At 43.4% G+C, this 15,315-nt stretch overlaps 1 protein-coding gene across 50 annotated transcripts in view; it reads right to left on the bottom strand.

The window, feature by feature from the left end:
* Nlrp5 (NLR family pyrin domain containing 5) overlaps positions 1-15,315 on the bottom strand; it is a 172,788-nt gene that overhangs the window by 94,213 nt on the left and 63,260 nt on the right. For 44 of the 50 annotated variants that reach the window (XM_040733959.1, XM_040733993.1, XM_040733992.1 and 41 more), the window contains 6 exons: positions 15,080-15,154; positions 13,457-13,507; positions 11,519-11,596; positions 8,692-8,742; positions 2,948-3,025; positions 851-901 (listed from right to left, as the gene is read on the bottom strand). In XM_040733959.1, coding sequence (XP_040589893.1) covers positions 851-901; positions 2,948-3,025; positions 8,692-8,742; positions 11,519-11,596; positions 13,457-13,507; positions 15,080-15,154 — 384 coding nt within the window. The remainder of the gene's footprint in view (positions 1-850; positions 902-2,947; positions 3,026-8,691; positions 8,743-11,518; positions 11,597-13,456; positions 13,508-15,079; positions 15,155-15,315) is intronic. The other 6 variants (XM_040733984.1, XM_040733947.1, XM_040733969.1 and 3 more) reach the window with 5 other exon arrangements.

Here is a 15,315-nt window from a genome sequence, read left to right as displayed (position 1 = left end):
AAAAATAGTATTATGACCTCGTAAAACAAGATCAAGAATTATTTGTTAAGTACTAGACTTGATTGCAGCCAGAGGCTCATGAACTTGGTATCATTAGAGATTGAGCCAGAGCCTCATGCATACCAAGCACATACAACCACTAGGGATTGAAGCCAAGTCTCATGTGTGCTGTGCACATAGAATCACTAGGTATTGAAGACAGGACCTCATGACTTTACACACACTACCACCGGAATCCAAGGCATCATGCATGCCATGCATAGAAAACCAGAGACTGAAGTCAGGAGGTCTTATAAATGCTGGGACATGGTAATACAAGAGACTGAATTGAAGCCTCAGGTATGTTTTGTATCCACAACCAATAGGGATCATAATTTCTAGGAAATACATGGAGCAGATAGAACATGGAAAACATGAGGACATTTTCAGGCAAAAAGGAGCTGTCAGTTTTGAGTAGGTGTAGCCAATGTGTGATTCTGTATATGTGACCTGGAACTCACTGAGATCCCCCTTCCTCTGTGTCCCTAGTACAGGGATTAAATGTGTGACCCCCATCCAATTGGCCATTTGTAAAATGATAATTCTTTATATAAACAATTTTCTGCATACGTGTATATCTCGATGCCAGAAGAGTGCACCACATCTCATTCATAGATGGTTTGCAAACCACCACGTGGTTGCTGGGAATTCAACTCAGGACACTGTTCACAATCAATGTTCTCAACCTCTGAGCCATCTTTCCAGCCTTCACCCAAGCTCTTGTAAGCAACTCTGATGAAACATCCTGTTTGAATGCCATATGATGCTCTCACTCAGCCTGCATATATGTTGGCTCAAATATTTTCTTTACCTTTTTCACATGTCTCTGCTGCTGCCTTTTGTTCCTCAGCTTGCAAGGTTTCTGTAAAAGGAAGAGCAAGACCATCCTACATGATCATGTTTTTTGTTCAAAACAGATATCATCTGTGTCTGCGTCCCCACCTGGGTTTAGGATATGGCCAAGAGGGTCTGAAAGAAAGAGCTAGAGGATGGGGATGGGAGCTGAGAAACTCTGTGCTCAACACAAGTGTGAAACTGCTGTTGCACACATGAAGTCAGGCATCTCTGGTCTCCTATACAAGGCACAGACAGTAATAATTCTGTCATATATTGGCTAGGGGCTCTCTATGTTTTGCCGATAGCAGAGGAAGTGTCAGAATTTGGAGTCCCTTTGTTTGGGGTAGTGGAATGTGGTTGCTTTTCCATGATGTATGAATGTGTACCTGTTTGTACAGGTCCATGTACAAATTAAAGTCCATGGAGGATCTTCCGTTGTTGAGTTTTGGTGTCTTTCTAAATCACTATTGTCTTCATTTTGAAGATGTATCATCTGTCTCCCTTTCTGTCTATCTGTCTGCCTGCCCAGCTGTGTATCCTTCGGACCGCCCACTCACCACTCAGTCTGCCTACCTGTCTGTCAGCATACCTGTCCATATATCCATCTTTCCATCTACCTAATGTATGTAATCTATTTGCTGATTCTTCGAGACAAGGTTTCCCTTTGTAGACATAGCTCTGTTGGATATCTGTTTTGTAGGCAACACTGGGATCAAACTCACAAAGATCTGACGGTGTCTGCCTCTGTGTGCTGGCATTAAAGGTGTGCACCACCACCAGCTGGTGAAGTTGTAGTTATTTATATTTGATGACTATTTTGCCTGTATACTATATGTCAGTGTACTTTGTGCATGCTATGCCTGCTGAGGCCACATGAGAGCAGATCACTTGGAACAAGAATTACAGACAGTTTTGTTCCGACATGGGGGTGCGGAAAACTGAATCTGGCTCCTCTGGAAGTGTTCCTAGTTCTCTGAAATACTGAACCCTCTTTCTGGTACGTAATCATAATTTTGAAAGTCTCTCATTACATCTGAATCTCAGTAACATGGTTTGACTGGGTGACCACCAAGCACCATGGATACTCCTGTGGATGCATTTTCAAGGCTGGGATTACAGGCACATTCCCCTTTAGTTGGCCTTTTGATACCAGTTCTGGGAGCTGAACTCAGGTCCTTGTGCAGCTAACATATAACTGAGTGAGCAATTTACATCAAACTTAAATTCATTAATACAGCTACATATATATATATATATTCATATATATATATATATATATATATCCAAACACAGATCCATGCAACTAAATGCAGTCCTTATCAAGAGAACAGCTGACCTACCAGTAATTGTCATAATGACTGTAAAGCTCACGACAGAATCAATGGGACCTCGAAAGATTTGCAGATTAATGTTGAATGTCATCTACCCTCTAATATAATTGAAGTCTATGTACATAGCGGCATAAGGACAGGCACGTAGGATAGTTAATAATTGAGCAGCGCAAAATTACCCTCCCATACCTCTATCTAGACAATTCAGTAGAACTGCCTGTAAACACGTGTGTGGTACGTGGTTAAGTGCAGGTTATATGTGTTAGCCTATGGGTCAGCCTTAGCTTTCTTTCCCCCTGACAGACTACCCTTTTACAAAGGGCTTTTTAATTGCTAATTACACTCCTGCATGGGTGCCTGTGAACACTTGTAACTGCAGAGAACAGAGGTGTTCGATATCCTGCATCTGGAATTCCCATTGGTTACTTGTCATCTTCGGTGGGGCTGAGAACCAAACTCCAATCCCACAAGCACACACATAGGAATTCAGAGGTCCAGCTGCAATGTGGTAGCACACACCTATTATGCCAGTAATCAAGAGGCATAGGCATTTGGATCTTTGTGAGTTCGATTTAGTCTAGTCTACAGCGATAGTTGTAGGACAGCCAGGACCACACAGAGAAAACTTGTGTTGAAAATCGGAGAGAACACAAAGAGCTCAGGGTTCTAATTCTTTAGGTGACACTATAAACCATGTGGCTTTAGGGTATCTTTGTTTACACCCCATCCTGCATGCCTACCTGGGGCCTGTCCTTCATTTGGCCCTTGGTCACTCTGGATTGGTTCTGTGTCTTCGTCTGGGGTACTCATTGAGTCATCTGCAAGAGAGAGGAAGAGCGTGTACTGTTAACAAGTCACAGTCTAAAAGCTCCAGCTGGGGATGAGAACTCTCCATGTCTAAACTACCAAGGGGAATGAGAGCAAGTCTTTATATGGTTTATGCCCAGAAGAGTCCTCTGGGCCATCAGGAGCACCAAGTGAATTCATTCAAGTGGACAACAGCAAGGTTGCTTGGAGGCTCCACAGATTCTTTGAGAACAGGGTCTTACTATGTAATTCAAGCTGGCTTAGATATTGCTATGCAGACCTCGGTGGCCTTGATGTCAGACTTGCTGCTCTGTGCTTCCCAATCCAAGCATTGGGGTTCAATGTGTACACTACCAAGACTGGCTCATCAGTAGACTCTGGAATGATTCTTGCTACTCAAAGATGACTCCTGCTACTTGCCTCAACAACAACAACAATGGATTAATGATCTACTTAAGTTTGTAGGTAGGAGGAGTGTGGTTTGGGTAGCCTGAAAACAACTACTCTTGTGACCTGGCTAAAATTTTGATGCCCCTCAACTGATGTTTGTAGAAAGAAAATTGTGGTAAATTTACAAAATGGAGTAGTACTCAGTGGTAAAATCCACCACGTGGGGCAGTAGCGTTGGACCAGATGTTAAGAACACTGACTGCTATTCTAGAGTACACGGGTTCATTTCCCAATATCCATATAGCTGCAAAGAACTTCTGTAGCTCCAAGATATGACACCCTCACACAGACATACGTGTAGGGAAAACACCAATGCACATAAAATAAAAACAAGTAAATTATTTAAAAAACCAACTATTGTGCACTTCCAGGGCTCAATCTCTGGGGTTGCCACCTTCAGGTGAGCTTGAGTATCAGTGGCTACACTCCCCATACTCTGTCCCACACATATCCCCTCAATCTTTCGTGGGCCTGCTCCTGGTATCCAGAAGATCTGCCCACACAGGAAAGGCATCTGCCCTTCCAGGCCCCAACCTCTGAAGACCCCAGCTTCATGTGAGCCTGGGTCTCCGTTGGGACACTCCCAATCTTCTGCCCAACACTCAGTGGTATTTAGGGGTCCTGCTCCTGGCATCCAGAAGACCCGCCCACACAGGAAAGGCATCAGCCCTTCCAAGCCCCAAACCCCAGGGAGTCCAGCTTCAGGTGAGATTGGGTCTCTGACAGGACCCCCTGCCCAACACCCATCCTCTTGATAGATATCACTTGCCACAACTAAATCAAGAGCAGATAAACAATCTAAACAGACCTATAATCTTAATGAAATAGAAGCAGTCATCAAAAGTCTCCCAACCAAAAAAAGGCCAGTCTCTGATGGCTTCAGTGCAGAATTCTACCAGAAATACAAAGAAGAGCTAATTCAAATACTCCTCAAAGTGTTCCACACAATAGAAGCAGGAAGCTCACTGCCAAACTCTTTTTACAAGGCTACAATTACCTTGATACCCAAGACACACAAAGATACAACTAAAAAAGAGAACTATGGACCAATTTCCTTCATGAACATCGATGCAAAAAATACTCAACAAAACACTAGCAAACCGGATTTAAGAACACATCAGAAAAATCATCCACCATGATCAAGTAGGCTTCATCCCAGGAATGCAGGGATGGTTCAACATTAGAAAATCTATCAATGGAATCCAACATATAAACAAACTGTGAAAGAAAAATATGATCATCTCACTAGATGCAGAAAAAGCCTTTGACAAAATCCAGCACCCCTTCATGATAAAGGACCTAGAGAGATCAGGGATAACAGGAACATACCTGAACATAATAAAAGCAATATACAGTAAACCAACAGCTAACATCAAACTAAATGGAGAGAAACTCAAAGCAATTCTCTAAAATAAGGAAAAGGCAAGGCTGTCCACTGTCTCCATCTCTCTTCAATATTGTCCTTGAAGTTCTAGCTGCAGCAATAAGACAACAAAAGGAGATCAAGGGGATACAAATAGGAAAAGAAGATGTTAAGCTTTCCCTGTTTGCACATGATATGATAGTTTACTTTAGTGACCCGAAAAACTCTGCAAGGGAATTCCTAGAGCTGATAAACACCTTCATCAAAGTGCCAGTATAGAAGGTTAACTCAAAAAAAATCAGTGGCCCTATTATATACAGATGATGAAGTGGCTGAGAATGTAATCAGAGAAACATCACCCTTTACAATAGCCATAAACAGCATCAACTATCTGGGGATAATGTTAATCAAGGAAGTGAAAGACCTGTATATTGAGAACTTTGAGTCTTTAAAGGAAGAAATCAAAGAGGATACCAGAAAATGTACAAATCTCCCATGCTCTTGGATTGGTAGGATCAACATAAAAAAATGGCAATCTTGCCAAAAGTATTCAACAGATTCAATGCAATCCCTATCAAAATTCTGGCACAATTCTTCACAGACCTTGAAAGCACAATAATAAACTTTATATGGCAAAACCAAAGGCCCAAGATAACCAAAACAACAGTATACAATAAAGGAATTTCAGGAGGCATCACAATACCTGACTTCAAGCTCTACTATAGAGCTATAGTCCTGAAAACAGCTTGGTATTGGCACAAAAATAGACAGATAGGCCATTGTAACTGAATTGAAAATCCCAATTTTATCCCACACAGCTATGAACACTTGATTGTTGACAAAGAAACTAAAAATATACAATGGAAAAAAGAAAATGTTTTCAACGAATGGTGCTGGCATAACTGGGTATGCAGACGATTGCAGATGGTTCCATGTCTACCGCCTTGTACAAAACTTAAGTCCAAATGGATTAAAGATCAACATAAATCCAACCACACCGAGTCTCTTAGAAGAGAAAGTGGGAGATACTCCTCAATGAGTTGGTACAGGAGACCTCTTCCTGAACTTAAAACCAGTGCCACAGACACTGAGAACGCCAATTAACAAATGGGACCTCCTGAAACTAAGAAGCTTTTGTAAGGCAAAGGACACAGTCAAGAAGACAAAAAGGCAGTCCACAGAATGGGAAAAGATATTCACTAACCCCACATCTGACAGAGGGTTGATCTCCAAAATTTACAAAGAACTCAAGACGCACATCTAGAAAACACCAAATAACCAATTAAAAGGTGGGGGCATAGAACTCAATAGAGAATTCTCAATAAATGAGGCTAAAATGGCCAATAGACACTTAAAGTACTCAATATCCTTAACCATAAGGGAAATCAAAGTCAAAACAACTTTGAGATACCATCTTACTCCTGTCAGATTGCAAAAATCAAAAACACTGAAGACAATTGATGTAGGAGAGGATGGGGAGAGAGGGGAACACTTCTTCACTGTTGGTGGGAGTACCAACTCATACAGCCACTTTGGAAATCAGTATGGAGATTCCTCAGGAAAATGCGAATCAATCTACCACAAGACCCAGCAATTCCACTCTTAGGCATATATCCAAATGAGACAAATTCATTCAACAAGGACAAATGATCCACTATGTTCATAGCAGCATTATTTGTAATAGCCTAGATGCCCCTCAGATGAAGAGTGGATAGAGAAAATATGACACATTTACACAATGGAATATTACTCAGCAGAAAAAACAATGGAATCTTGAAATTCGCAGGTAAATGTATGGCACTAGAAGAAACCATCCTGAGTGAGGTAACCCAGTCACAAAAAAGGCAAACATGGCATGTACTCACTCATATATGGATTTTAGACATGGTTCAGGATAGTGCCAGTCTACATTTCCCCTGCCAGAGTCTGGGAAACAGGAAAGAACCCAAGAGAGATATGCATGGTACCCCAGAGACGAGGAATGAGGCAAGATCCCATCTCAGAGTTGGGAACTGGAAAAAGGGTGGTGGGGGGAGTGGGAGCTGGGAAGAAGACAAGGGGAGAAGAGGAAGAGAGAGTAGGTCATGGGGAACACGAAGGATGAGTGGGGAGTAGGATAGGGGGAAGAGGGAATCATAGGTTAGAAGACAGTTTTGGCACCAGAGTGACCTCTAGTGATCTAAAGAGATGACACCAATTGGCAAGCTAAGCAGTAGTGGAGAGACCACCTTAAATGCCCATTCCTGACAATGAACTTGATGTCTATAACTATCTGGGAGCCTTCATCCAGTGACTGATGGAAGCAGAGGCAAACACCCACAGTAAACACTGAACTGAACCCAAGGAACCCAGGGACAGAGAGGAGGAGCGATGAACAAATTGGCAAAGAACGGGCTTTCAGAACAAGCAGAGACAGCTGATCTGAAAAGTGGAGAGCACTTGGACCCCAGACCAACAGCTGGGAGGCCAGCATGGGACTGATCCTGACTCCATGAATGTGAGAGTCAGTGATGAGGCCTGGGCAACGTACTGGGCCCTGGGCAGTGGATCAGTGTTTATCCATGGCATACAATCAGACATCGTGTGTCCATAACACAAGAGGGATGCTCTCTCACTGGACTCTTAGGGAAGTGCCTGGACCCTGTCCTGAGTCAAATGACAGACTCTAGATATGCCCTATGTGGAATGAAGTGGGGATAGGGAGGGAGGCTGGCGGGGATACCGGGGGTGCAGGAGGAGGGGAGGGAGAGGGAACGGGGATTCACATGTGAAATAAGATATTTAAAATTAAAATAATTAAAAACTACACCAAAAAAACAATCATTAGTATCTGAAATTCATGACACAGGAGTTTTAAGATAAATACAGAGACAGGGTTTCTCTGTGTCTTTGGAGGATGTCCTCCTGGCACATGCTCTGGAGACCAGGCTGGCCTTGAACTCAGAGAGAACAGCATGTCTCTGTGTCCTGACTGCTGGGATAAAAGGTGTGCACTACTAACACCCAGCAGAGTGCCTTTTAAATAGGACTATGGCATCATAAAAAAGATGAAGAATCATTTGTTGAGTACTAGACTTGATTGTAGCCAGAGACTCATTAACACGGTATCATTAGAGATTGAGCCAGAGCCTCATGCATACCAAGCACATACAACAACTAGGGATTGAAGCCAAGTCTCATCTGTGCTATGCACATACAATCACTAGATATTGTAGCCAGGACCTCATGACTTCACACACTACCACCGGAAACCAAGGCATCATGCACGCCATGCACAGACTAGCAGAGACTGAAGCCAAGAGGTCTCATACATGAAGAAATACAAGAGACTGAATTAAAGCCTCAGGCATGTTTTGTATACACAACCAATAGGGATCATCAATGCCTAGGAAATGCAGGGAGCAGAAAGAACATGGAAAACATGAAGAAATTGTCAGGCAAAGAGTGTCTGTTAGTTTTGAGTAGGTGTAGTCAATGTGGGAGTCTTTATAGGTGACTTGGAACTCATAGAAATCACCCGTCCACTATGTCTTCATGCAGGGATTAAAGTTGGGCACCACCACCTCTTTGCCTCTTTTATAAAGATAATTCTTTATATAAACTCTGCTCTGCATATGTGTATATCTCCTTGCTAGAAGAGGGCACCAGATCTCTTTCATAGATGGTGTGCAAATCACCTTGTGGTTGCTGGGAATTGAACTCATGACCCCTGTGAGAGCAAAGAATGCTCTTAACCTCTGGGCCATCTTTCCAGCCTTCACCCAAGCTCTTGTTAGCAATCCTGATGAAACCTCCTGTTTGAATCCCATAAGATGAACTCACTCAGGCTGCCTATGGGTTTGTGCAAATAAATATTTTCTGTACCTTTTTCACATGTCTCTGCTGCTGCCTCTTGTTCCTCAGCTTGCATGGCTTCTGCAAAAAGAGCAAAACCATCCTGCATGATTGTTTGTTGTTCAATATTGATCCCATCTGTGTCAGCGCCTGTCACCCAGCACTCTGTCCTCCTAACTGTCAGCATACCTGTCTACCTATCCATCTATCCATCTTTGAATCTACTTAAAGTAAGTAATTTATTTGCTGTGTTTTCAGACAAGGTTTCTATGTGTAGCCATGGCTGTCTTGGATCTCTTCTCTAGACCAGACTGGCCTCAAACTCACAAAGATCTGACTGTGTCTGCCTGTGTGCTGGGATTAAATGTGTGCACCAACACCAGCTGGTGAAGTTGCAGTTATTTATATCTGATGACTATTTTGCCTGTGTGCTATATGTCTGAGTACTTTGTGCATGCTCTGCCTGCTTATGCCACATGAGAGCAGAGCACTTGGAACTGGAGTTACAGATGGTTGTGAGCTGACATGGGGCTGCTGAAAACTGAATCTGGCTCCTCTGGAAGTGTGCCTAGTGCTCTGAAATACTGAACCCTCTTGCTGGGACCTAATCATATTTTTGAGCATCTCTCACAAAATCTGCATCTTAGCAAGATGGCTAGACTGTGTGACCAGTAAGTACCATGGATCCTCATCCTTTTCAGTGCTGGGATGACAGGGACATTCCCCTTTACTTGGCCTTTTCTTAGGAGTTCTGTATGCCCCAGCAGGTAACATAGTGCTGACTGAGCAATTTACCTCAAACTCAAATTATTTAATACAGCTGCCTATATATCCAAAAACAGATCCATGCAACTAAATGCAGTCCATATCAAGAGAACATCTGACCTCCCAAAAATTGTCATAATGACTGTAAAGCTCATGATAGAATCAATGGGACCTCATGAAATTCGCAGGCAAATGGATGACACTAGAAGAAACCATCCTGAGTGAGGTAACCCAGTCACAAAATGAGAAATATGGCATGTACTCTCTCATATATGGATTTTAGACATAGATCTGGGGAGTGCCAGCCTAAAATCCTATGGCCAGAGGGTCTGGGAAACAGAAACTTCATTTAGTGGCTGATCGAAGAAGAGGCAGACACCCTCGGTTAAGTACTGAGCTGAACTCAAGAAAGCCAGTAACAGAGAGGGACGACTGATGATCAAAGGGATTAAGACTGGGCTGGTTTAACCCCCAGAAATAGCTAACCTGACAAAGGTTAACTCTTGAATCCCAGGCATCAGCCTGGGAATCCAGCATGGGGCTGATCAAGACCCCCTGAATGGGGGTGTCAGTGAGGAGGCCTAGGTAATCTATTGAGCCTTGGGCAGCAGATCAGTACCCATCCCAAGTATACACACGGACTTTGGACTCCCATAGAACAATGTGAGGTGCACTCTCACCCTGAACTCTTGGGAAAGGGGCTAGGCCCTGCCCTATATGAAATGACAGACTATGGACACCCCCATGGAGGGCCTCACCCTCCCTGGGGGAATGAGGGGATAACGGGGGGGGAGGTTGGGAGGAGGGCACGGGAGGAAGAGAGGGAAAGGGAGAGGGACCTGGAACTGACTTGTGAAGCAACCTTGTTTCTTATCTAACTTAAACTGGAAAATAAAATAAAAAAAATGGGCCAAAAAATTTGGCTACAGTCTGGCAGGAGAAGGAAGGACCATCAGAGCATGTCCTGAGATTATGACAAGTGTTCAAGTTCAGTTATTGATGTTGTGCTGGCCAAATTTATGTCAATGTGACACAAGTTCAATCTATAAGGTATGATTGATCCATATCTGAAAAATATCTCCATATGATTAGGCTGTTGGAAATGCTGTGGGGCATTTTCCTAATTATTGGCAGATAGACGAGTGCCCAGCACCCTGTGGGTGGGGCCATCCCTTGACTTGGCATCCTAGGTCATAGAAGAAAGCCGGCTGAACATGCTGAGGGGAGTGAGCCAGTAAGCATCACCCTCCATGTGCTCTGCATCACCTCCTGCCTTTAGGTTCCTGCCCTGTATGAGTCGTGTCCTGACCTCCTTCATTGATGAAGAGTGCTATAGATATAAGCCAAATAAACCCTTTCCTCCTTAAAAAAAAGAATCAATGGGACCACAAAAGGTACCCAATTTTTGCAGATTAATGTTGAATGTCATATACCCTCTAAAATAATGGAAGTCTATGGACATAGCGGCATAAGGACAGGCACATAGGATAGTTAAGAAGAATCTAGCAACCCCAGTTTACCCTCCCACACCTATATCTAGACAATTCAGTAGAACTGCCTGTTAACATGTGTGTGGTACTTGGTAAAGTGCAGGTTATATGTGTGGTAGCTTGTGGGGGTGAAAGAGGCCAACCTTAGCTTTCTTTTCCCCCGAAGGACACGCTCTTACAAAGGGCTTTCTAATTGCTAATTACACTCTTGCATGGGTGCTGTGAGCACTTAAACAACAGAGAATAGAGGTCTTGGATTTCTTGCAGCTGGATTTCCCAGTGGTTACATGTCATCTGTGGTGGTGCTGAGAACCAAACTGCAATCCCACAAGCACACACATAGGAATTCAGAGGTCCAGCTCGGATGTCGTAGTATACACCTATTTTCCAGTACTCAAGAGGCATAAACAGGTGGATCTCTGTGAGTTCGATGTTAACCTCGTGTACAGTGATAGTAGGAGGACAGCCAGGACTACACAGAGTAAACTTGTGTTGCAAGTCAAAAAGAAGACAAATAGGTCAGGGGTCTAATTCTTTAGGTAACACTATAAACCATGTGGCTTTAAGTGTATCCATGTTTACACCCCACCCTGCATGCCAACCTGGGGCCTGTCCCTCATCTGGCCCTTGGTCACTCTGGATTGTTCCTCTGTCTTCTTCTGGGTCACTCATTGATTCTTCTGCAACAGAGGAAGAGAGAGTGCTGTTAATGAGTCACATTCTAAGTGCTTCAGCTGGGGATGAGAACTCTCATTGTCCTAGGTATCATGGGAATTAGAGCACGTGTTGACTCTGTTTATGCCCAGAAGAATCCTCTGGGCCATCAGAAGCACCAAGTGTATTCATTCAAGTGGACAACAGGAGCTTTGCTGGGAGTCATCACAGATTCTTTTCAGAGCAGGGTCTTTCTATATAATTCAAGCTGGCCTAGATCTTGCTATGTAGACCAAGGTGGTCTTGACTCAGACTTGCTGGTCTGTGCTTCCCAATCCAAGCATTGGGATTCAAGTTGTACACTACCATGACTGTCTCATCAGTAGACTGTTGAATGATTCTTCCTTCTCAAAGATGACTCCTGCTACCTGCCTCAAAAACAATAAAAATGGACTAATGATCCACTTAAGCTTGAAGGTAGAAAGGTGAGTTTGGGTAGCATTAAAACAACTACTCATATGACCTGAAAAAAATCTAGATGCGTCTCAACTGAAGTATGGAGAAAGAAAATGTGTTACATTCATAAAATGGAGTAGTAATCAGTGGTAAACTCCATTACGTAGGGCTGTAGAGATGGGTCAGAGTTTAAGAGCACTGACTGCTCTTCAGAGGACACGGGTTCAATTGCCAGTATCCATATAGCCTCAAACAACTCTATGTTGCTCCAAGATCTGACACCCACACACAGACATACGTGTAGGCAAAACACCAATGCAAATAAGATAAAAACAAGTAAATTTTTCAAATAAGCAACTACTTAGCATGCAAAATGCATGACACAGGAGTTTAAGATCAACAGAGTGCCTTTTCTTTTGGGTTTTCGATACAGGGTTTCTTTGTGTCTTTGGAGGCTGTCCTCCTGGCACACACCCTGGAGACCAGGCTGGCCTTGAACCCACAGAGAACAGCCTGCCTCTGCCTCCTGACTGCTGGGATTAAAGGTTTGCACCACCAACACACAGCAGAGTGCCTTTTAAAATAGGATTATGAAGTCATAGAAAAGATCAAGAATCATTAGTTAAGTACTAGACTTGATTGCAGCCAGAGCCTCATGAACACGGTATCATTAGAGATTGAGTCAGAGCCTCATGCATACCAAGCATGTACAACCACTAGGGATTGAAGACAAGTCTCATGTGTGCTGTGCACATACAATCACTGTATATGGAAGCCAGAACCTCCTGACTTTACACACACTACCACTGGAAGCTATGACATCATGCATGCCATGCAAAGCCTAACAGAGACTGAAGGCAGGAGGTCTCATACATGCTAGGACTCAGTAATACAAGAGACTGAATTGTAATCTCAGGCATGTTTTGATACACAACCAAGGGGATCATCAATGTCTAGGAAATACAGGGAGCAGAAAGGCCATGGAAAACATAAGGAAAATTTCAGGCAAAGAGCAGCTGTCAGTTTTGAGTAGGTGTAGTCAATGTGGGAGTGTTTATAGGTGACCTGGAACTCAGAGATCCCGAGTCCTCTGTGTCCCTAAGGTAGAGATTAAAGGTGTGCGCCACCATCCATTGTCCATTTTTAAAAAGTACTTCATTATAGCAACATTGTTCTGCATACGTGTTTATCTCCCTGCCAGAATAGGGCACCAGATCTCATTCATGTATGGTTTTCAAGCCACCATGTGGTTGCTGGGAATTGAACTCATGACGCCTGTGAGAGCAATCAATGTTTTTAACCTCTGAGCCATCTTTCCCGCCTTCACTCTAGTTCTTGTAAGCAACTCTGATGAAATCTCCTGTTTGAATCCCATTAGATGATCTCACTCAGGCTGTTTATAGGTTGGCACAAATAAATATTTCCTTCACCTTTTTCACATGTCTCTGCTGCTGCCTCTTGTTCCTGAGCTTGCAAGGCTTCTGTAAAAGGAAGAGCAAGACCATCCTACATGACTGTGTTTGTTGTTGAAAACAGATACCATCTGTGTCAGTGCCTGCCCACTCACCACTCCGTCCTCCTAACTGTTTGTCTGCATACCTGTCAGTCTATCCATCTATCCATTTTCCATCTAAGTAATGTATGTTATCTCTTTGCTGGTTTTTCAAGACAAGGTTTCTCTGTGTAGCCATAGCTGTCCTGGAACTTCTCTCTATAGACCAGACTGGCCTCAAATTCACAAAGATCTGACTGTGTCTGCCTCTGTGTTCTGGGAGGAAAGGTGTGCACCACTCCCAGCTGGTGAAGATGTAGTTATGTATATCTGATGACTATTTTGTCTGTATGCTATATGTCTGTATACTTCGTGCATGATATGCCTGCTGAGGCCACATGAGAGCAGATCACTTGGAACTGGAGTTATAGATGGTTGTGGGCTGACATGGGGTAGCTGAAAACTGAATCTGGCACTTTAGGAAGTGTGCATAGTGCTCTGAAATACTTAACCCATTTTCTGGTACCTAACCATATTTTTGAGAGTTTCTCACAAAATCTGAATCTCAGCATCATGGACAGACTGGCTGACCAGTAAGCACCCTGGACCCTCCTGCATCTGCCTTTTCAATGCTGGGATTACAGGCACATTCCCCTTTACTTGGCCTTTTAATACGAGTTCTGGGGGCTGAAATCAGGTCCTTGTGCAGCTAACATAGTCCTGACTAAGCACTTTACCTCAACTCAAATTCATTAATACAGCTAACTATATGTATATATCCAAACACAGACCCATGCAACTAAATGCAGTCCATATCAAGAGAACAGCTGACCTCCCAGAAATTGTCAAATAGACTGTAAAGCTCATGATGGAATCAATGGGCCCATAAAGTTCCCCAAATTTGTCAGGTTAATATAGAATATCATATTCCCTGAAAAAACAGAGGACATAGCAACAAAAGGACAGGCACATAGGTTAGTTAAGCAGAATTGAACAACCCCAAATTACCCTCCCACACCTCTATCTAGACCGTTTAGCAGAATTTCATGTGCACATGTGTGTGGTACGTGTAGGTTATATGTGTGCTTGTCTGTCAGGGTGAAAGAGGTCAACCTTAGCTTTCTTTCCCACTGACAGACTACCCTTTTACAAAGGGCTTTTTAATTGCTAATTACTCTCCTGCATGGGTGCCTGGGAGAACTTGTAACTGCAAGGAATAGAAGTGGTAGATTTCCTGCAGCTGGAGTTCCTAGTGGTTACCTGTCATCTGAAGTGGTTCTGAGAACCAAACTCCAATCCCACACGCACACACATAGGAATTGAGTGGTCCAGCTAGGTAGCTATTATGCCAGTACTCAAGAGACGTAGGCAGGTGGATCTTTGTGAGTTCGATCTTAGTCTGGTCTACAGCGATAGTCGTAAGACAGCCAGGACTACACAGAGAAAACTTGTGTTGAAAATCATAAAGAACAAAGAGCTCAGGGGTCTAATTATTTTGGTAACTCTATAAACCATGTGGCTTTAAGTGTATTCATGTTTACACCCCACCCTGCATGCCAACCTGAGGCCTGTCCCTCATCTGGCCCTTGGTCACTCTGGATTGGTTCTCTGTCTTCTGTTTTACTCAGTGAGTCATCTGCAACAGAGAGGAAGAGAGAGCGCTGTTGATATTTCATAGTCTAAAAAGCTCCAGCTGGGCATGAGAACTCTCCATGTCCAAACTACGAAGGGGAATCAGAGCAAGTCTTGACTCAGTTTATGCCCAGCTGAGTCCTCTGGGCCATCAGGAGCACCAAG

The sequence above is a fragment of the Mesocricetus auratus genome, unplaced genomic scaffold (genome assembly GCF_017639785.1).
Source record: "Mesocricetus auratus isolate SY011 unplaced genomic scaffold, BCM_Maur_2.0 Super-Scaffold_100037, whole genome shotgun sequence".
Classification (NCBI taxonomy): Eukaryota; Metazoa; Chordata; class Mammalia; order Rodentia; family Cricetidae; genus Mesocricetus; species Mesocricetus auratus.
The sequence above is the reverse complement of the archived record's forward strand: the minus strand, read 5'-3'. Positions and strand labels throughout refer to the sequence as shown.